The sequence below is a fragment of the Oncorhynchus masou genome, unplaced genomic scaffold (assembly GCF_036934945.1).
Source record: "Oncorhynchus masou masou isolate Uvic2021 unplaced genomic scaffold, UVic_Omas_1.1 unplaced_scaffold_1___fragment_4___debris, whole genome shotgun sequence".
Classification (NCBI taxonomy): domain Eukaryota; kingdom Metazoa; phylum Chordata; class Actinopteri; order Salmoniformes; family Salmonidae; genus Oncorhynchus; species Oncorhynchus masou.
This window is the reverse complement of record NW_027016524.1, coordinates 312,674-335,149: the sequence shown is the minus strand read 5'-3', so window position 1 is coordinate 335,149 and position 22,476 is coordinate 312,674. Positions and strand designations below refer to the sequence as shown.

The window sequence follows — 22,476 nt, the reverse complement described above, 5'->3', positions numbered from 1 at the left end:
GTAACTAGAATATGAAATGACATGCAGTGGGGTATTATGGGATATATTTGAGTTTTCTTGTCTGCATTGGTCTGCGTCGGCGTTCTTCCGGCTTCCAAGACTCGAACGGAAAGGGGAAAGCCTTGGCTGTGATGCCGCTGGATGATGGCTGCTTTCGGGATCTTAAGTTACGAACACCGGCCCCTGAAGCGGCCACGACTCGGACCTCCGGACGTTTATCCCCAAGACCCAAAGCAAAAAGAGGTCAGATAAACTTAAATCGTTTGTCAAACCAACGTTGCAAAGAGAAATGGGCACAAAGAGCCTATTTGGAAATGAGCCCTTAGCTACGCTATGGTTGCTAACGTTAGCTAACGTTAATCCCCCCAGACGGCTATCAGGCCCAAACCAGTCTCTCTAGTAATAACAATGAACAGCTACTTGGCTTGTCAGTTTGCCTGCTCGCACTGAAAACACCAACAAGATAGCTAGCCAGCTAGCTAGATAGCTTTCTATGGGGGCTAACGTTAAGTCGTAATTTAGTTAACGCTAGCTAGCTAAATGATACGACAAATATAATTTTGGTTAACTTTCAAATGAAGAAATATTTCACGAACCGTTGTTTGCATTTCAAATAACGTTAACTAGCAACACAACTAGGATACATTTGGAGCAGCTTGGTAGATAGCTAGCTAACGTTAGCCTTATTAGCAACTAGCTAATGTAGGTTAGCTAGTTAAATGTCGTCATTGATGGTCATGATGTATTTAGCTACTTTGACATGTCACTTAACGTTTCTGGCATATGTGGAATGGGATCCTAAGACTTAGTAAAACAAATAATAATAATTGCCCAACAACCTCAACTCAATTTGATCATGTAGCTAGCTAGTTACCTAGTTGGCAAAGCAGTCCCCCACTGAGATAATCATTTGTTTTGTAAACAAAGGTGGCGAATGTGGTATCCAGTGTCCAGTACATGTGCTCATTGGGTGACTTCATCAACTGCATGGTTAGAATTTCACAATAGAGAACTAATCTAAATAATTTGTGTTTCAGGATGAATTGACTGCGTTGAATGTGAAGCAAGGATTTAATAATCAACCGGCTGTGTCTGGGGATGAACATGGAAGTGCTAAAAATGTCAACTTCAATCCCTCAAAGGTGATCTTCTACTCATCACTGTTTCTTTGTCATCTGTATCAGACACATGTAGTGAATAATGATGCATGTTGTATGAGCTCTTGTTCATAGCATACTTTCCTATTACCCAAACAGATTAGTTCAAACTTCAGCAGCATCATTGCAGAGAAGTTGCGCTACAACACATTTCCAGACACAGGCAAACGGAAGCCTCAGGTCAACCAGAAGGACAATTTCTGGCTCGTTACTGCCAGGTCACAGAGCTCTATCAACAACTGGTTTACAGACTTGGCTGGGACTAAACCCCTCACCCAGCTGGCCAAGAAGGTAGGACTTTGTACCTCAACACCCTTGGGGGCACGTTCAGCAGAGCATCACATTGTGATAGAAATATGTTACTGTATGTAAAACAAACAAGACTCTGACATGTAGACTAAGGAATCATACTGGCTCTATTCATGCCATTTATATATATAGTTCCAAAATGTTTGCCTGCTGAACGTGGCCCTATTCTTCCTGTGACCAACTCAAATTTAACTGCAATATGTCTGCCTTGGGAGACTTATACACTATCTAATATTTCTAATATTATTCAAAGTAACTACATTGCGATTTATAAGACTGACTTGTAAATTATAAAAAATGTATGTTATTTTTCTGCTGCATCTTCCTTTACTGGGTTTGTGTACCAGGTGCCAATCTTTAGTAAAAAGGAGGAGGTTTTTGGCTACTTGGCCAAGTACACAGTACCTGTGATGCGTTCGGCATGGATGATCAAGATGACCTGTGCATATCATGCCGCCATCACAGAAACAAAAGTCAAGAAGCGGCACGTGATTGACCCCTGCATAGGTAATCAAGCACTCCTTAAAAAATATATAGCCTAACCATTCTCCCATGAACAACATAGTTTTTTTTAATGATTGAGCATGTTCCAGCTAGCCCCCTGTGGCCAAAGCTCCTCAATAATGGAACATTCCAATATCCTGAGTGTGTTCACTGCCATTTAGAAAATATAGGCTGCTACATCTCTAGAATGCTCAGTCATGCTGCATTAACAGGAGCATATGCCACTGGGATGAATTGAACTCTAACTGTATGTTATTTCTGTCTGCACTGCAGAATGGACTCAGATCATTACTAAGTACCTGTGGGAGCAGTTGCAGAAGGTGGCCGAGTTCTACCGCCAGTCTCCCAGCCAGGGCTGTGGCTCCCCCCTCCCGGCCAATCCGGCCGAGGTGGACACAGCCATGAAGCAGTGGGAGTACAACGAGAAGCTGGCCATGTTCATGTTCCAGGTTGGTTGGTCCTTTGGTTTGTCTGTTTTTTGTTGTCTGTTTGCCTGCTTATCTCAGGTTCCACGTCTGTCTCCACCGGGGACCTATGTATCTGCCATGTCTAATGCGTTTGATAAGCAAAATAAATTTGCTTCAGTTGGTAGAGCATGACCCTTGAAACACCAGGATTGTGGGTTTGATTCCCGGGCAACACATGCATCAAATGTATGCAAGTCGCTTTGGATAAAAGTGCCTGCTAAATGTTATATTATTTTTGATATACAGTGCCTTCGGAGAGTATTCAGACCCCTTGACTTTGGGGAGTTTCTCCCATTCTTCTCTGCAGATGCTCCCAAGTTCTATCAGGTTGGATGGGGGGAGTTACTGCACAGCTATATCAAAATCTAATTTTATTTGTCACATGCTCCGACTACAACAGGTGTGGTAGACCTTACAGTGAAATGCTTACTTGCAAGCCCTTAACTTGCAATGCAGTTCAAGAAATAGTTAAGAAAATATTTACTAAATAAACTAAAGTAAAAAATAAAAAGTAACATAATAAAATTACATAACAATAACGAGACTATATACGGGGGTACCGGTACCGAGTCAATGTGCAGGGGTACAGATTATTCGAGGTAGGTTGGGGTAAAGTGACTGCATAGATAAACAGCGAGTAGCAGCAGTGTAAAAACAAAGGAGGTGTCGAAGTAAATAGTCCGGGTGCCCATCTGATTAATTGTTCGGCAGTCTTATAGCTTTGGGGTAGACGCTGTTAAGTAGCCTTTTGGACCTAGACTTGGCGCTCCGGTACCGTTTGCTGTGCTGTAGCATAAAGAACAATCTATGACTTGGGTGCCTTTTCAGTTATCTCCAGAGATGTTCGGTCGGGTTCAAGTCCGGCCTCTGGCTGGGCCACTCAAGGACAGTCAGAGACGTGTCCTGAAGCCACTCCTGTGTTGTCTTGGCTGTGTGCTTAGTGTCATAGTCCTGTTGGAAGATGAACCTTCGCACCAGTCTGATGTCCTGAGCACTCTGGAGCAGGTTTTTCTTGGTCACCTCCCTGACCAAGGCCCTTCTCCCTCGATTGCTCAGTTTGGCTGGGCGGCCAGCTCTAGAATGAGTCTTGGTGGTTCTAAACGTCTTCCATTTAAGTATGATGGAGGCCACTGTTCTTGGGGGACCTTCAATGCTGCAGACATTTTTGGTACCCTTCCTCAGATCTGTGCCTCGACACAATCCTGTCTCTGAGCTCTACGGACAATTCCTTCGACCTCATGGCTTGGTTTTTGCTCTGACATGCACTGTCAACTGTGGGACTTTATATAGACAGGTGTGCGCCTTTCCAAATCATGTCCAATCAATTGAATTTACCACAGGTGAACTCTAATCAGGGTTTAGAAACTTCTCAAGGATGATCAATGGAAACCGGATGCACCTGTGCTCAATTTCGAGTCTCATAGCAAAGGGTCTGAATATTTCTGTTAGTTTTGCAAATTTATAAAAAAAATTCTGAACCTGTTTTCGCTTTGTCATTATAGGGTATTGTGTGAAAATTGCCGAGGATTTTTTATTTAATCCATTTTAGAATAAGGCTGTAAAGGAACAAAATGGGGAAAAGGCACATGGTCTGAATACTTTCTGAAGGCACTGAGAGGAAACGTCCTCTCACTGTCAACTGTGTTTATTTTCAGCAAACCCAACATGTGTAACATTTGTATGAACACAACAAGATTCAACAACTGAGACATGTATTGAACAAGTTCCACAGGGGGGGGGGGGTCAAAATCAAAAATAACAGTCAGAATCTGGTGTGACCACCAGCTGCATAAAGTACTGCATTAAGTACTACAGTGCATCTCCTCACCAGATTTGCCAGTTCTTGCTGTGAGATGTTATCTATATATAACTGCTCAAAAAAAACAACTAAATAACTAAAATAACTAAAATAACACAAAAATAACTAAATAACTAAAATAACTAAAATAACACATCCTAGATCTGAATGAATGAAATATTCTTCTTAAATATTTTTTTCTTTACATAGCTGAATGTGCTGACAACAAAATCAAACAAATTATCAATGGAAATCAATTTATCAACCCATGGAGGTCTGGATTTGGAGTCACACTCAAAATTAAAGTGGAAAACCACAGTACAGGCTGATCCAACTTTGATGTAATGTCCTTAAAACAAGTCAAAATGAGGCTCAGTAGTGTGTGTGGCCTCCACGTGCCTGTATGACCTCCCTACAACGCCTGGCATGCTTCTGATGAGGTGGCGGATGGTCTCCTGAGGGATCTCCTCCCAGACCTGGACTAAAGCATCCGCCAACTCCTGGACAGTCTGTGGTGCAACGTGGCGTTGGTGGATGGAGCGAGACATGATGTCCCAGATGTGCTCAATTAGATTCAGGTCTGGGGAACGGGCGAGCCAGTCCATCGCATAAATGCCTTCCTCTTGCAGGAACTACTGACACACTCCAGCCACATGAGGTCTAGCATTGTCTTGCATTAGGAGGAACCCAGGGCTAACCGCACCAGCATATGGTCTCACAAGGGGTCTGAGGATCTCATCTCAGACCTAATGGCAGTCAGGCTACCTCTGGCGAGCACATGGAGGGCTGTGCGGCCCCCCAAAGAAATGCCACCCCACATCATGACTGACCCACCGCCAAACCGGTCATGCTGGAGGATGTTGCAGGCAGCAGCAGGCAGCAGCACGTTCTCCAGACTCCACTGCATCTCCAGACTCTGTCACGTCTGTCACATGTGCTCAGTGTGAAGCTACTTTCATCTGTGAAGAGCACAGTGCGCCAGTGGCGAATTTGCCAATCTTGGTGTTCTCTGGCAAATGCCAAAAGTCCTGCACGGTGTTGGGCTGTAAGCACAACCCCCACCTGTGGACGTCGGCCCTCATACCACCCTCATGGAGTCTGTTTCTGACCGTTTGAGCAGACACATGCACATTTGTGGCCTGCTGGAGGTCATTTTGCAGGGCTCTGGCAGTGCTCCTCCTTGCACAAAGGTGGAGGTAGCGGTCCTGCTGCTGGGTTGTTGCCCTCCTACGGCCTCCTCCACGTCTCCTGATGTACTGGCCTGTCTCCTGGTAGCGCCTCCATGCTCTGGACACTACACTGACAGACGCAGCAAACCTTCTTGCCACAGCTCGCATTGATGTGCCATCCTAGATGAGCTGCACTACCTGAGCCAGTTGTGTGGGTTGTAGACTCCCTCTCATGCTACCACTAGAGTAGAAGCACCGCCAGCATTCAAAAGTGACCAAAACATCATCCAGGAAGCACAGGAACTGAGAAGTGGTCTGTGGTCACCACCTGCAGAACCACTCCTTTATTGGGGGTGTCTTGCTAATTGCCTATAATTTCCACCTGTTGTCTATTCCATTTGCACAACAGCATGTGAAATGTATTGTCAATCAGTGTTGCTTCCAAAGTGGACGGTTTGATTTTACAGAAGTGTGATTGACTTGGAGTTACATTGTGTTGTTTAAGTGTTCCCTTTATTTTTTTGAGCAGTATATGTATATGTGTGTGTGTATATATATATATATATATATATATCTCACACACACACACAGTGGGGCAAAAAAAGTATTCAGTCAGCCACAAATTGTGCAAGTTGTAATTTTCTGTAATTTTCATCAAAGGTACACTTCAACTATGACAGACACAATGAGGGGGAAAAAATCAAAAATTGTAGACCTGCACCAGGCTGGGAAGACTGAATCTGCAATAGGTAAGCAGCTTGGTTTGAGGAAATCAACTGTGGGAGCAATTATTAGGAAATGGAAGACATACAAGACCACTGATAATCTCCCTCGATCTGGAGCTCCACGCAAGATCTCACCCCGTGGGGTCAAAATGATCACAAGAACGGTGAGCAAAAATCCCAGAACCACACGGGGGGACCTTGTGAATGACTTGCAGAGAGCTGGGACCAAAGTAACAAACGCCTACCATCAGTAACACACTACGCCGCCAGGGACTCAAATCCTGCAGTGCCAGACGTGTCCCCCTGCTTAAGCCAGTACATATCCAGGCCCCTGAAGTTTGCTAGAGAGAATTTGGATGATCCAGACGAAGATTGGAAGAATGTCATATGGTCAGATGAAACCAAAATATAACTTTTTGGTAAAGACTCAACTTGTCGTGTTTGAAGGACAAAGAATGCTGAGTTGCATCCAAAGAACACCATACCTACTGTGAAGCATGGGGGTGGAAACATCATGCTTTGGGGCTGTTTTTCTGCAAAGGGACCAGGACGATTGATCCGTGTAAAGGAAAGAATGAATGGGGCCATGTATCGTAAGATTTTGAGTGAAAACCTCCTTCCATCAGCAAGGGCATTGAAGATGAAACGTGGCTGGGTCTTTCAGCATGACAATGATCCCAAACACACCGCCCGGGCAACGAAGGAGTGGCTTCGTAAGAAGCATTTCAAGGTCCTGGAGTGGCCTAGCCAGTCTCCAGATCTCAACCCCAGAGAAAATCTTTGGAGGTGAGTTGAAAGTCCGTGTTGCCCAGCAACAGCCCCAAAACATCACTGCGAGGAGAGAGGAGATCTGCATGGAGTAATGGGCCAGCAACAGTGTTTGAAACCTTGTGAAAACTTACAGAAAACGTTTGACCTCTGTCATTGCCAACAAAGGGTATATAACAAAGTATTGAGATACACTTTTGTTATTGACCAAATACTTATTTTCCACCATAATTTGCAAATAAATTAATTAAAAATCCTACAATGTGATTTTCTGGATTTTTTTCTCCTCATTTTGTCTGTCATAGTTGAAGTGTACCTATGATGAACATTACAGGCCTCTCTCATCTTTTTAATTGGGAGAACTTGCACAATTGGTGGCGGAATAAATACTTTCTTTTTTGTAACAGTATTTTTATTGGAATTTCACAATTTTCACCCATATTAAGAGATACAGAGACAAAGCACACAGAAAAAAAAACAAGAAAAACAGCACCAACTTACACATCTACGCACACATATATACACACGCATACATATACCCATGCATATACACAAATATGCATACATACGCACACACACATATACATACACACCCATACATACGTACACCATTTTCCTCTTCCCGCTCGGTGCATCTCTCACCCCATCACCATCATTGCGTCTCTCAATACATACATTTTAAACAAACTTACAAACAGAAATTAAACAAAAAAGCTCAGTTTAAATCAAGAGGTTAGGTTCCACACATGGAACGTACAGTGTAGTTCTGAAATACATAGATCCCCGCCATTCTAAGAGAATCCTTGCAGCATAATAGCTGATACCTCAGGTTCTAGGTAATTTAGATAAGGTTCCCATACTTTGTAGAACTGGTCTGTTTTAGAATGCAATGTACATGTCAGATATTCAAATAGTATCTTATGCCAATCTTTAATAGAAGGAACCTTCTCACTAATCCAATGTAAAAGGATGTTTTTCCTCGCTGCGAAGGTAAGGATGTTGTAAAGCCTCCTTTTACCCACAGAAGTAACATTCCTACTAGGGAGACCTAACAGTAAAGAAACTGGGTCCAATTCTAGATCAACCCCTAGGATCTTTTCAATTTCTTGCAGAACACCAGACCAGTATCTTTGTATTTTGGTACATGACCATAAACAATGTGTTAGGGTGCCTGTATCAGTTTTGCATTTAAGACACGGAGGGGAAGAGGAAGTGGGGCTAAAAGCATGTCTGCGATTTGGGGATATATGCAATCTGTGTATTATTCTTAATTGGATTGCTCTAGTACGATTACATATAGATATTGTTTTTGGATATCTCCAAATGTCCTCCCACATCTCTTCGTCAATAGTAACAGACAATTCTTTCTCCCACACTTGTTTCACCCTCTGTGTGTTGACAGCAGAAAAGGACCTTAAAGTATCATAAAACAGACTTACAGACATTTTCATTTGTGGGAAAAAAAGCATTCTTTCAATGACAGACACATCAGGGTTACCAATTAAGGTGGTGCTCTTCAGAATATAATGTCTTACTTGTAGGAAGCGGAAAAAGTCCTGCTTTGGGAGTCGATATTTCTCGACCATCTGCTCAAATGACAACAAAATCATATCAGCAAATAAGTCATTTAGCCTGCGTATGCCCTTATTAAGCCATAAGTTAAAGCCAGCATCCAGCAATTCTGGACTGAAATCTGGGTTGTTAAGAATTGGGGTAAGAGCAGAGGTTAGTTTGGACCTTCCCAGGAAGCGTTGAACTGACCTCCATACTTTGAGTGTGTTAAGTGTAACGGGATTATTGCAGTGATCTTCTACAGACTTGAAACTTCTGAAAAATAAAAGATCCTGTAAGCATTTTGAAAGAAGTCTCAATGTCTAACCAAATAGAGGACTCATCATTTGTGATCCAGTCAGAAATATAACAAAGGTGGGCACACCATTGATAGAACCTGATGTTGGGCAGGTCCAAGCCGCCCATAGAACTGAACTTGGCAGCTGCAATATTGCCATCTTAAGTCTTGGCTTGCGTTTACTCGATATAAAGGAACTTAGCCATCCATTTACATCCTTTATTACCTTATTGGAGAGTAATACTGGGATCATTTGGATTGGGTAAAGTAGTCTAGGTAAAATGTTCATTTTCAAGAGGGATATTCTACCCAACCAAGAAATCGGGAGAGAGTTCCAGCGCTCCAGATCCTGTCTTATTGTATCAAACAAGGGAACAAAATTGGCTTTGTACATTTGCTGGAATTTAGGGGTTACAAATATACCCAGATACATGAAATCTGAGGGAGACCATTTAAAAGGGAGGAGGGGAGAAGTATTAGGTACAGAGTGTAGGCTACCAAGTGGCATAGCCTCTGAATTAGTAAGGTTAATCTTGTAGCCTGAGAATTCACTGAATAATTCAATAATATTAATAAGAGATGTAATTGAAGTCTCGGGACTAGAGATGAATATCAGGACATCATCAGCATACAAGCTTATTTTATGGTGAACATCACCATTGAGCAGCCCCTGTATAGAAGGCGTTACCCTGATGGCCACGGCCAGTGGTTCCATAACGAGTGCAAAGAGGAGGGGGGATAAAGGACAGCCCTGTCTGGTACCTCTGTGTATAGAGAAGCTATTTGACCTTAGCCCTTTAGTAAGGACAGCAGCCTGAGGATCATCATACAAAACTTTCACCCATTTTATAAAGTTGTCCCCCAGACCAAATTTATTGAGAGCAAATAATAGGTAAGACCACTCCACACGATCAAATGCTTTCTCAGCATCTAGGGAGAGCACAAGACCATCCACAGCACTTTGTTGGTAGGCTTGAATTACATTAAGAAGCCGTCTGACATTGTTGCATGACTTACGGCCCTTAATGAAGCCAGTTTGGTCTCCTTTCACAATTAGTGGCAGTGAGTCCTCTAATCTTGTGGCTAGAATTTTAGAAAGCAATGTCCTATCCACATTCAGAAGGGAAATTGGTCTGTACGAGGAACAAGACTCTGGACATTTTCCCTTTTTGAGAATAAGTGAAATGTTGGCTTCTCTCAGCGTTTGAGGGAGTTGGTCATTTGAAAATGAGTGGTTAAACATATCACGCAATGGCTCAAGGATCAGGCCATGGAACTCTTTATAGAACTCACTACAAAACCCGTCTGGTCCTGGGGCCTTACCATTTTGCAGATTCTTAATTGCAAATATTATCTCTTCCTTGGTAATAGGGGCATTAATGAGGGACCTCTGCTCTTCGGAGATAGTAGGGAGCTCAATCTTACAAAATAAGTTCTCCATTAATTTGGGTGCATCCTTTGGCAGTTCTGAGGCATAAAGGTTTGTATAAAATTTCTTAAATGAGTCACTTATCAATTTAATTTCATATAAATGATTACCATCAGAATCAGTAATAGTAGCAATTGACTGAGAGTCGGCTCTCTTTTTAGCTAGGTATGCCAAGTACTTTCCTGGCTTATCGCCATGTTCATATAGCTTTTGTCTGACAAATCTCATTTTCTTTTCAGCGTCCTGTGTTAGACTCTCTCCTAACGTTGATCTAATGACTGATATTTCCTTTAATAGGGCAGGAGTGGGTGTTTTAATGTGGTCCTTCTCTTTAGTTCCTAATTCACCCTCTAACATTTTTTGCTTTTCACGCTTTTTCCGTCTCTTAGTAGCTGTGTATGACATAATCAGAACCCTGGCATACGCTTTACAGGTCTCCCAAAGGAGCGAGGGGTTATCTGTTGATTGAGAGTTAATAGAGAAAAATGCTTTAAACTCTGTAATAAAATATGATGTGAATGTATGGTCTTTAAGAGTGGTTGTGTTCAACCTCCAATGTCTTGATCGATTGAATGCCCCGTTGAGTTTTATGTCCAGGATCACCTCAGCATGATCAGATATGACTGCTTCCTATCCTAGTGGATAAAACAGACTGCAAAGACGTCCTGGGCATAAAAAAAATAATCTATTCTAGTCTGACATCCATGAGGTGCAGAGAAAAAAGTGAACTCTCTGTTGGAAGGATGAAAAGCTCTCCAGACATCCGCATACCCCAGATCATCACAAATAGCTTTAAGTGACTTAGCTTGAGGAGAGAGTGAAGCTATACCGCTGGGAAACCTATCAATAAGGGGCTAAATACTTTTTTGCCCCACTGTATGTATGTATGTATATATATATATATATATATATATATAATATTGGAGTTGTTACTTGGTTAGAATTTTGTGACTTCAATGTTTGCTTTTTGTCATTACACAGCTGTCTGTCATGGTAGTATAACCCTATTTCACTCTGTCAGTGCATAAGAAAAATAGCAGTAAACAGCTAGCAAGTTAGCTTCTATTTAGAGGGTGAGCCATTTCTGTTGTCAACTATGAGGTAACTGATAAGACAATGAATGCATTTTATGACTAAGGCAAGATAGAATCACAAGCATGACAAAACAGTTTAGGAATTTTTTGGGGTGATCGTCTCTTGCTCGCCCGCATCATTGTTTACACTGACTAATAGTGAAGTGGAGTAATTGCATAGCATTAAAGATGCAGTCCGGAATCTTAAGCACAACAAACTCATAAATTGTACCAATTAGGTTTGTAACATATCATACGAATTGCAACAACAACAAAAATGCATGGTGTAACTTATCATAGGAAGTGGATCACGTAGTACACAAAAAACGGGGTCCTGCTTTCGCTCGTGATCGCCACTTTCAAAAATAATGGCTGAAATTATACAAAGTTCTGGAGCATCACTTTAACTTACCATAAATACTTCATGCAGTAGAAGAACAAGCAATTACAAACGGTTGTTTGCTTGTGTCCAGGATGGCATGTTAGATAGACACGAGTTCCTGACGTGGGTGTTGGAATGCTTCGAGAAAGTCCGACCTGGAGAGGATGAGCTTCTGAAGCTGCTGCTGCCCCTCCTGCTACAGGTAATGCCGATATACGATCCCTTTAGCTCCCATCTTAATAATAATTTGGTGGGTGCTTCTATTTGTCCTATTTCACACGTGTATTAATATGCATGTGTGAATTGGAAATGTGGTTTTTGCTTATCCCACTCTCCCCGAGACACCCTGTCAGCTTTGGGATGTGAACTCTCAACCTTTCAGTTACTGGCCCAATGCTCTAACCGCTAGGGTATCTTTCTCCTAATGCAGTGATGAATTTCATTCTCCATCCAGTAGCAAACCATGTATTTCATGTGGAAGAAGTAACTTGAGGAGACACTCAGATGTAGTTTATCTTCACTAATCAGGGAAAGTCCAGGTTCTTACATCCTCTAATTATACAATTGGGGACATTTAAAAACATATTTTTCAAATTCCTTTTTGTGCAACAATGGTACATTGTTAATGCAACAAATTATCTTGCAGGGTGATGGCAAGCACCAAGTAGCAATCGTCTAACAATAACCTATCTAATGAAAATAAATTCTGACATATGCCCTTGGAAGTGAGGTTTAATCTACTTTAAAGAAAATGTTTTTACCTGAGCTGCAGTAAATGTTAAGTTTTGAATGCCCCCAACTGTACATCATTGAGGCTGACCTAGCTACCCTCCCCAGTTTTTCCCCTATATTCCATTGCTGTGATTACTTAACAGCTCTGAAGAGTTAGAACTGACATTGTGAGTTGTGTCCCCTCCCTCAGTACTCAGGGGAGTTCGTGCTGTCGGCCTACCTGTCTCGGAGACTGGCCTACTTCTGCACGCGACGCCTCAACCTGCTGCTAAGCGACGGGAGCCTGGGACCCGGCTCCGGGGGGCACCCGGCACACAGCATCCTGGCACAGCCGGGGAACACCCTGCCCTCCACACCCACCTCCCAGCCCACGGGGGGCAACCAACCCCAGACCCCCTTCACAGACTTCTACATCTGCCCTCAACACAGGCCCTTGGTGTTTGGGCTCAGCTGCATGCTACAGGTACAAACACACGGAATAGCCTTTTCACTGAATTGAATGGATTGTCTGCTACTGCAGTACTATTACACTGCTATTAATATGACTGTTGAGTCATGAGGCTAGAATAGTAAATACTATTACACTACTATTAATGTTATTGTTAAGCCATGGGGCTAGTATAGTAAGTACATGGCTATGTTGGTAAACTAGCTCTGGTTACATTATCAAGTTTGGGATTGTTCCTGATAATTCTATTGTAGATTACATTTTTTGTGATTTCCCATATTGTCAATCACATCCCTGAATTCTTCTTTTGCTGGTCTTGGTTTCATCAGAGTATCGTGCTGTGCTGTCCCAGTGCCCTGGTGTGGCACTACTCTCTGACAGACAGCCGGAACAAGACTGGTTCCCCACTGGACCTACTCCCCATATCCCCATCCAACCTGCCCATGCCAGGGGGAAACAGCACCTTTACACAGCAGGTAAGGCCCAGAGTCTGGTTCCTGTCAAGGTTTCTTCCCGCCATGGAAGATATTCCATGCCACTGTACCTTTGGCATTGGCTTTATATTGCTTAGAGTTTGGGTTAAGACTAATATATTTGGGGTTTAGATTATGACTAATGTATTTGGGTTTCGGATTATGACTAATGCATTTGGGTTTCGGATTATGACTAATGCATTTGGATTTCGGATTATGACTAATGCATTTGGGTTTTGGATTATGACTAATGCATTTGGGTTTTGGATTATGACTAATGCATTTGGGTTTTGGATTATGACTAATGCATTTGGGTTTTGGATTATGACTAATGCATTTGGGGGGTTGGATTATGACTAATGCATTTGGGGGGTTGGATTATGACTAATGCATTTGGGGGGTTGGATTATGACTAATGCATTTGGGTTTTGGATTATGACTAATGCATTTGGGGGGTTGGATTATGACTAATGCATTTGGGGGGTTGGATTATGACTAATGCATTTGGAGGGTTGGATTATGACTAATGCATTTGGGGGGTTGGATTATGGCTAATGCATTTGTCAGTTGATTGATTGAATGCCCTCCACGCGCTGACAAGTTGACATCATTGCATGCCTATTGACTTTGTCTTCTCAGTCGTCCCGTCTGCTTATCTCAGTCTTATCTGTGCTTTTACCTCAGGTCCGTGCAAAGGTCAGAGAAATAGAAGAGCAGGTCAAGGACAGAGGGCAGGCTGTGGAGTTCCGCTGGTCCTTTGATAAATGTCAGGAGACAACTGCTGGTAAGGAAACTGCTCCTTCATGATTAGATCAATAACACCTGTAAAATGACATGACATTTCATCCAGACAATGACTATATGGGCTGGTTTCCCAGACGAAGATTAAGACTAGTCCTGGACTAATAATCTAATTCAACAGAGATTCTCCACTGAGCATGCTTTATAGCCTAGCACTAGGCTTCATCTTTGTCTGGGAAACTGGCCCTGGATGTATAAGGAAAAAGGAAATTAGTAACATTTTGTGTTTTACTTGCTTTCGCCAGGCTTCACCATTGGAAGGGTCCTACACACCCTGGAGGTTCTAGACAACCACAGTTTTGAGAAGTCAGACTTCAGCAACTCCCTGGATTCACTTTACAACCGCATATTCGGCTCGGGCCAGAGCAAAGATGGCCACGAGGTAAAGATGTTTTCTCTTAGATGACCACTCTTGCATATGTCAAGTCTGAAGACTTCAAAGGCCCAGTGCAGTTAAAATGTGATTTTTCCTGTTTTTTATATATCTCACACACAGTGCATTTGGATATTATGTAGTATTCAGACCCCTTGACTTTTTCCATATTTTCTTACGTTACAGTCTTATTCTAAAATGTATTAGTTTCTTCCCTCATCAATCTACACATAATACCCCATAATGACAAATCTAAAACAGGTTTTTAGAAATGTTTGCAAATGTATAAAAAAAAATTACTTATCACATTTACATAAGTGTTCAGACCCTTTACTCAGTACTTTGTAGAAGCACCGTTGACAGTGATTACAACCTCAAGTCTTCTTGGGTATGATGCTTTTAGCTTGGCACACCTGTTTGGGGAGTTTCTCCCATTCTTCTCTGCAGATTCTCTCAAGCTCTTGTCAAGTTGGATGGGGAGTGTAACTGCACAGCTACTTTCAGGTCTCCAGAGATGTTCGATTGGGTTCAAGTCTGGGCTCTGACTGGGCCACTCAAGAACATTCAGAGATTTGTCCTGAAGCCACTCTTGCGTTGCCTTGGCTGTGTGCTTAGGGTCATTGTCCTGTTGGAATGTGAACCATCGCCCCAGTAAGGTCCTGAGCGATCTGAAGCAGGTTTTCATCAAGGATCTCTCTGTACTTTGCTCCATTTCCTCCAGATGTGACACTTGGCATTCAACCAAAGAGTTCAATCTTGGTTTCATCAGACCAAAAAATCTCGTTTCTCAGAGTCCTTTAGGGGCCTTTTGGCAAACTCCAAGCAGGCTGTCATGTGCCTTTTACTGAGGAGTGGCTTCCGTCTGGCCACTCTACCATAAAGGCCTGATTGGTAGAGCGCTGCAGAGATGGTTGTCCTTCTGGAATGTTCTCCCATCTCCATAGAGGAACCCTGGAGCTCAGTGAGAGTGACCATCAGGTTCTTGGTCACCTCCCTGACCAAGGCCCTTCTCCCCCGATTGCTCAGTTTGGCCGGGCGGCCAGTTCCAGGAAGATTCTTGGTGGTTACAAACTTCCATTTAAAAATGGAGGCCACTGTGTTCTTGCGGACCCTCAATGCTGCAGAATTTTTTGGGTACCCTTCCCCAGATCTGTGCCTTTACACAATCCCTTTTCAGAGCTCTACGGACAAATCATTCGACCTCATGGCTTTGTTTTTTCTCTGACGTGCTCCATTTCGAGTTTCATAAGCAAAATGGCTGAATACTTATGTAAATACTTTTACATTTTTTAATTATTGTTGTCAAAAATTTCTAGTGCCATTTTCGCTTTGTCATTATGTGGTATTAGGGGATATTTAATCAATTTTAGAATAAGGCTGTAACGTAACCAAATATGTAAAAAGTAAATGTTTTGATACTTTCCTGAAGGAAATTCGTGTTTGATAAATGTCCCTTTGCTAAGAAGTTATTTTTGTTTATTTTTGACCATTTTAATTTGAAACAATCAGATAGGTACTAAATTGTTGCCCAGTAATGATTTTGATATTGAGATAAAAATAGCTGCATTGGACCTTGAATGGTTTTCAATAACATATGAAAAGGCAAAATGTCAAGTGTGAGCAAGAGGCCAACTAACACCATCTGGCCTGAACCATTACTGTAGAACACATAGAATTTCTTCTTCTGGAGACAATGAACTGTATTCTTATAGAAACACTACTTAGATGGACCCAGGCTTCCGTGCTGTATGGTCTTCTCCTTGACATGTTTCTCTCTATTTAGATGTCCCCTGATGACGATGCCGTGGTGACCCTGCTGTGTGAGTGGGCGGTGTGCTGCAAGAGGTCTGGCCGTCACAGGGCCATGGTGGTGGCCAAGCTGCTGGAGAAGAGACAGGCAGAGATCGAAGCCGAGGTGAGACAGTGGCCCACGCTCTCGTGCACATACACATTTCCGATTCATGACTACAGCACCGTGACTGCCCCACAGTGACGCCTTGTCACTCGGCCACAGCTTTTCCTGAGTATACTCAAAGATACTTCTTGCCTTCTTTCTTGTCTCGTGAGAACAGGTCTCTTGCAAAAGAGATCTTAATCCCGAGATTTCACCTGTGTAAATAAAGGATGAAGATGGCCACAGCCTTTAATAACAAGATTCTGAATTGTTTTAGAAGATGTGAGGTGTAGGTTTTTGTATTTCCTCAAGGCTATTGTTGTGTGCAATGCTGTCTCAATCCATATAATTAAATTGTATTCCCTGCAAACTTGTGTATACAAAACTGAAGAAACTATTGTTCAAATATTATACCATGCTTATCACAGATGTAAGGGATATTTGCTCAATGGCAGTGGTTCTCAGGCTGTGTGTGTGCTTGTCTGTGTTCACAGAGATGCGGCGAGTCGGAGGTGGTGGATGAGAAAGGCTCAGTTTCATCAGGATCTCTCTCGGCGGCCACCCTGCCTGTGTTTCAAGACGTGCTCCTGCAGTTCCTGGACACCCAGGCCCCCATGCTCAGTGAGTCTGCCCTTCACTTCACTAGTAGTCAATTATATTCCCTTATTTGGGTTGTCTGCGTCTGCTTCCCAAATCACACCCTATTCCCTATACTGTAAGGTGTCTACCCACTCCTAACTTAATACTTCTGATAAGCACTGAGCTCTCTTGACAGAGTGGTGCGCTTTCTCGCAGAGACTTTTGAGGATTCTACATGTTGTGGTGTTGGTCTGCAAAGTTGTTTCCGCTGGTCGCAAAAAGCCAAATTAACATAAACAAACTGAATTAAATGTAAAAGGCTTTGAAAATTAAAGCTAGCGGTACGCTCAGTGCTCCGTTTGTGTTTCACAAATGTTTTTCTGAGAAATCTTTGAAATCATTCATATGAAAAGTGTATACTAGAATATGAAAATGTATATATTTCCTCTATACTGTTTTATGTCCTCTGGGGAAGAAAGATGAGTTCCACTGTGAGCCTATCCGTTAGCCTTAATTCTTCCACAGCATCCAGCCCAGCTGACGCAATGCTATTTTCCAGATTTTTTTTTTAAACTTTTTTTTTTTCTCTGACCTCAATTGATTTAGTCACTCTAATTTTAGCCATCCTACAAGAGTAAAAATGTTACCCATTTTTGATTAAACACCATATATAATGCTCTACTTTTGATTAGGGCCCATAGGGACACTTGACCACAGCTCAATGGGTCCTGGTCAAAAGTAGTGCACTATATAGGGAATATAGAGTCCCATTTATGAGCCCACTAGGCTCTCTGCATCTCCTGATTCCAGCACTCTTTTGGATTTAGTCTGCCCAGCGGTTGAGTTGTTATGCACTACTATGGGTTTGGGACTTGAGCTGTACTGTACTGCGCTGGCCTGGTTACACATCCACCATAGTGCTGAAAAGGACATTGGTGAAAATTAAAAAATCCACAACAGCACAGTATGGATCAGGTCAGCAACATAGTGGGAAAAGGGTATTGGTGTTGAGTAGGGTGAAATAAATCCAGGTTAGAAGATTCCTGGATGGAATAAGCAGAAAATTATGGAATTCCCCACAGGTATTTCTGGAAAACCTGGGAGTTTTTGGAATGTTACCCAGATTTTGCAACCTTAGTGTTGGGTAAGCATGGCACACAGGGTCCTGTGTGGCTCAGTTATCAGAGTATGGCGCTTGCAACGTCACGTTCAATTCCCGCTTCAGCCACCCAATATGAAAATGTATGTGTGCACTACTGTTAGTCGCTTTGGATCAAAGTGTCTGTTAAAGATGATATTATAAAGGTTATGACTGGTCTCTTACTGCTGCTAATGCTGAAGTGTATAGTGACAAACTATCCCCATATGTCCCTTCTCAGCGGAGGCAGGCAACGAGAGCGAGCGTGTGGAGTTCTCTAACCTGGTGCTGCTCTTCTGCGAGCTCATCCGCCACGACGTCTTCTCTCACAACATCTACATGTGCACGCTCATCTCCCGCGGTGACCTGGCCTCTGACTCTCACCTGCCCCGCCCCCGTTCCCCAAGTGATGAGCCTTCAGACGAATCAGAGCGCAAGGAGCAGGATGCAGGCAGCAGCGTCAAGAACGAGGCATGTTATGTGGTGGCAGCTGTGCTAGTGTCCACAATGTATCATCGGTGAGTAACTACTCACTGCTTTTGAATTGATTTTGGAATGAAACGTGTATTTTCTTTTCTTTATACAGGACACTGGTCTTTCCGAGTTAATGGAGATCGATCACAACTCAAGCGCTAATTTCGATGAGGTAGGTGTATATGCATCATGCCAGTAGAAGTGGGCAGCTAATGTGTACTAGTGAATATTGTCCCTGGCACAACTATATAGTATTCTTACCTGTGCTCCATCAGACTGTCCCATTGACCTCTGGATAACCTTTCCATGCTGTGTGCAGCCCTATTAACTTGAGTTGTCTCTTTTTTTTGTAGATGTTTTCTCCCCCCACTCACTGTGAGTCAAAGGGCAGCCCCTCTCCCGAGAAGCCTGCCCCGGAACAGGAAGGGAAGGGCGCCTGCAAAGACAAGGCCCTGGATCCTGCCTTCCCATTGGTGTACGAGCAACCCCGCCACATCCAATACGCTACCCACTTCCCCATCCCCCAGGTAAGCAGCCCTGAGAGAGGCTTTGACTCAGCTCTAACACACAGATGGAATTCAATCTGGGTCATCAGTGCAACTGTAGACCATGATAGCCTTCTGAGCTAAAGCCCAGGCTCTTGGTGGTTTATAGTTTCAGACAAGTTTACTTATCACCACAGCAAAGCTTAGTGAACTACCGCAGCTACATTGGGACTGGTTGTTGGTCTAACTCAAGGCAATTTTAGCCCTTCAAGCTAAAACACACATTTTCAGCTTCCTGGCGTTGCTTTGCACCCAACCTCAACTACATAGCCTATGCACAAATTGACTCACTTGACACAGTTAGCCCTCTAAACAAAATACAGACCTCAGGTGACTCATAACAACTGGGTGGCTCTGTGAACTACCTCCACTATGCATGTATTGACTCACACCTTGACAGTTAGCCTTCTGAGCTAAAGTCTAGGCATTAGCTATTAGTGCCGGCCTAAGTCCTCAGATCTCAGGCAATGTGAACTACCTCCACTACATAATGCACAGTGCACACATTGACTGACTTGTCATCGTCCCTAGGAGGAGAGTGCCAGTCACGAGTGTAACCAGCGACTGGTGGTGCTCTACGGCGTGGGCAAGCAGCGAGACGAAGCGAGGCACGCAATCAAGAAAATCACCAAAGACATCTTGAAGGTGCTCAACCGCAAAAGCACAGCAGAGACCGGTAAGAACAGTACTAGTTCCAGTTCTTATTTGACTCTTGTTTTTAATGACCTCATCTATGGGCCTTCTGTTTTCCCGGAGCAATATGGCCTGTCAGTTTCTTTCTGCTGTTGCTTTTAGAATTGTTCACGTAGAGAGAAAGACTATGCACATTCTGGAAACTCCAGGCTTTGACATGAATTTGAGCACCAGTCGTGACGTGTAACCATAGATTTATTGAGTGAGGTTGTATATTTCCACAACTCTCAGCAGATGTGCCCCCTGTCTATCACATTACAGATACTGTTTGAGCAGATTGCAGTGAGACGTTATTTTGTTAACTTTGTTTTTGATGGACGCTGTGCCTGTTTTTAGTGCATCACAAACGGCACCCTATTCCCACTACTTAAAGTAGTGACTATGTAGGGAATAGGGTACCATTTGAGAGAGTCTGCTGTTACATCTGCCTCCATCTGATCCTTTCAATAACATTTCCCAAGTTAAAAACTTTCCTCAGAAACCTTTATCTCTTTCCTCTCTGTTCTTCATTATTGAAAACAGGATTTTTGACGATTGACTCCAGGGCTAGCATCCTATATTCAATATTCATTTCCACCCTGTCCAATTTCTATGCTAGTAGCTGTAATTTGCTGCCACTCATCTTATCTCCCTTAGCATGTGACATAACAAGGGGGATTTAAGAAGTTATAATTATGCAGCCTAAAGGGCTTTTTTTCTTATTTCATTCAAGTCATTTATGTTCAGCCATATTCCTGCTTAGGAGTTGAGCAGATGGCCTTCTGGTTACAAGCCCATTTCCCTTGTGCTTTGCATAACCTTCTCTGTTCCTTTTTAGATTTTAAGCCATTTGAACACTGTCATTATAATGTGAACTTCGAAAGTGAAGGGTCTTGAGAATGTGACATTTAACCCATTGTAGAATATTTTCCCTCAATCTGCACACAATACCTCATGATGACAAAGCAAAAACAGGTTTAGAAATTTATAAAAAATATAAAACGTAACACATTTGCATAAGTATTCAGACCCTTTACTCAGTACTTTTTTGAAGCACCTTACAGCCTCGGGTCTTCTTGGGTATGACGCTACAAGCTTGGCACACCTGTACTTGGGGAGTTTCTCCCTTCTCTGCAGATCCCCTCAAGCTCTGTCAGGTTGGATGGGGAGCGTCGCTGCACACCTATTTTCAGGTCTCCAGAGATGTTTGATCGGGTTCAAGTCTGGGTTCTGGCTGGGCCACTCAAGGACATTGAAACTTGTTGCAAAGTCACTCCTGCATTGTCTTGGCAGTGTGCTTAGGGTCGTTGTCCTTTTTGAAGGTGAACCTTCGCCCCAGTCAAGTCCCGAGTGCTCTGGAGCAGGTTTTCATCAAGGATCTCTCTGTACTTTGCTCTGTTCATCTTTCCCTCAACGCTGACTAGTCTCTCAGTCCCTGCCGCTGAAAAACATGCTGCCACCACCATGCTTCACCGTAGGGATGGTGACGGTTTTCCTCTAGACGTGACGCTCGGCATTCAGACCAAAGTTCAATCTTGGTTTCATCCGACCAGATAATCTTGTTTCTCATGGTCTGAGAGTCCTTTAGGTGCCTTTTGGCTAACTCCAAGCAATTTATCATGTGCCTTTTACTGAGGAGTGGCTTCCGTCTGACCGCTCTACCGTAAAGGCTTGATTTGTGGAGTGCTGCAGAAAAAGTTGTCCTTCTATCTCCAGAGGAACGCTGGAGCTCTGTCAGAGTGACCACCAGGTTCTTGGTTACTTAAATACTTTTTTCTTCATATAGTTGAATGTGCTGACAACAAAATCACACAAATTATCAATGGAAATCAAATTTATCAACCCATGGAGGTCTGGATTTGGAGTCACACTCCTAAAAAGTAAAAAAAAGTGGAAAACCACAATACAGGCTGATCCAACTTTGATGTCATGTCCTTAAAACAAGTCCAAATGAGGCTCAGTAGTGTGTGTGGCCTCCTTGTGCCTGTATGACGTCCCTACAACGCCTGGGCATGCTCCTGATGAGGTGGCGGATGGTCTCCTGAGGGATCTCCTCCCAGACCTGGACTAAAGCATCCGCCAACTCCTGGACAGTCTGTGGTGCAACGTGGGTTTCGTGGATGGAGCGAGACATGATGGCCCAGATGTGCTCAATTGGATTCAGGTCTGGGGAACGGGCGGGCCAGTCCATAGCATCAATGCCTTCCTCTTGCAGGAACTACTGACACACTCCAGCCACATGAGGTCTAGCATTGTCTCGCATTAGGAGGAACCCAGGGCTAACCGCACCAGCATATGGTCTCACAAGGGGTCTGAGGATCTCATCTCGGTACCTAATGGCAGTCAGGCTACCTCTGGCGAGCACATGGAGGGCTGTGCGGCCCCCCAAAGAAATGCCACCCCACACCATGACTGACCCACCGCCAAATCGGTCATGCTGGAGGATGTCCTGCACGTCCTGCACGGTGTTGGGCTGTAAACACAACCCCAACCTGTGGACGTCGGGCCCTCATGACCCCCTCATGGAGTCTGTTTCTGACCGTTTGAGCAGACACATGCACATTTGTGGCCTGCTGGAGGTCATTTTGCAGTGCTACTCCTGCTCCTCCTTGCACAAAGGCGGAGGTAGCGGTCCTGCTGCTGGGTTGTTGCACTCCTACGGCCTCCTCCACATCTCCTGATGTACTGGCCTGTCTTCTGGTAGCGCCTCCATGCTC

General features: G+C 43.4%; 1 protein-coding gene across 1 annotated transcript in view; it reads left to right on the top strand.

Moving 5' to 3' along the window:
• The first annotated feature begins 87 nt into the window (after positions 1-87).
• Positions 88-22,476, top strand: part of LOC135538650 (mediator of RNA polymerase II transcription subunit 12-like) — a 46,024-nt gene continuing 23,635 nt past the window's right edge. Inside the window, exons 1-16 of the mRNA XM_064964526.1 lie at positions 88-243; positions 1,038-1,142; positions 1,257-1,448; positions 1,814-1,973; positions 2,244-2,419; positions 11,722-11,832; positions 12,553-12,825; positions 13,140-13,286; positions 13,968-14,067; positions 14,330-14,466; positions 16,241-16,372; positions 16,846-16,972; positions 18,310-18,539; positions 18,655-18,714; positions 18,896-19,069; positions 19,619-19,763. Coding sequence (XP_064820598.1) covers positions 142-243; positions 1,038-1,142; positions 1,257-1,448; positions 1,814-1,973; positions 2,244-2,419; positions 11,722-11,832; positions 12,553-12,825; positions 13,140-13,286; positions 13,968-14,067; positions 14,330-14,466; positions 16,241-16,372; positions 16,846-16,972; positions 18,310-18,539; positions 18,655-18,714; positions 18,896-19,069; positions 19,619-19,763 — 2,371 coding nt within the window. The 5' untranslated portion in view covers positions 88-141. The remainder of the gene's footprint in view (positions 244-1,037; positions 1,143-1,256; positions 1,449-1,813; positions 1,974-2,243; positions 2,420-11,721; positions 11,833-12,552; positions 12,826-13,139; positions 13,287-13,967; positions 14,068-14,329; positions 14,467-16,240; positions 16,373-16,845; positions 16,973-18,309; positions 18,540-18,654; positions 18,715-18,895; positions 19,070-19,618; positions 19,764-22,476) is intronic.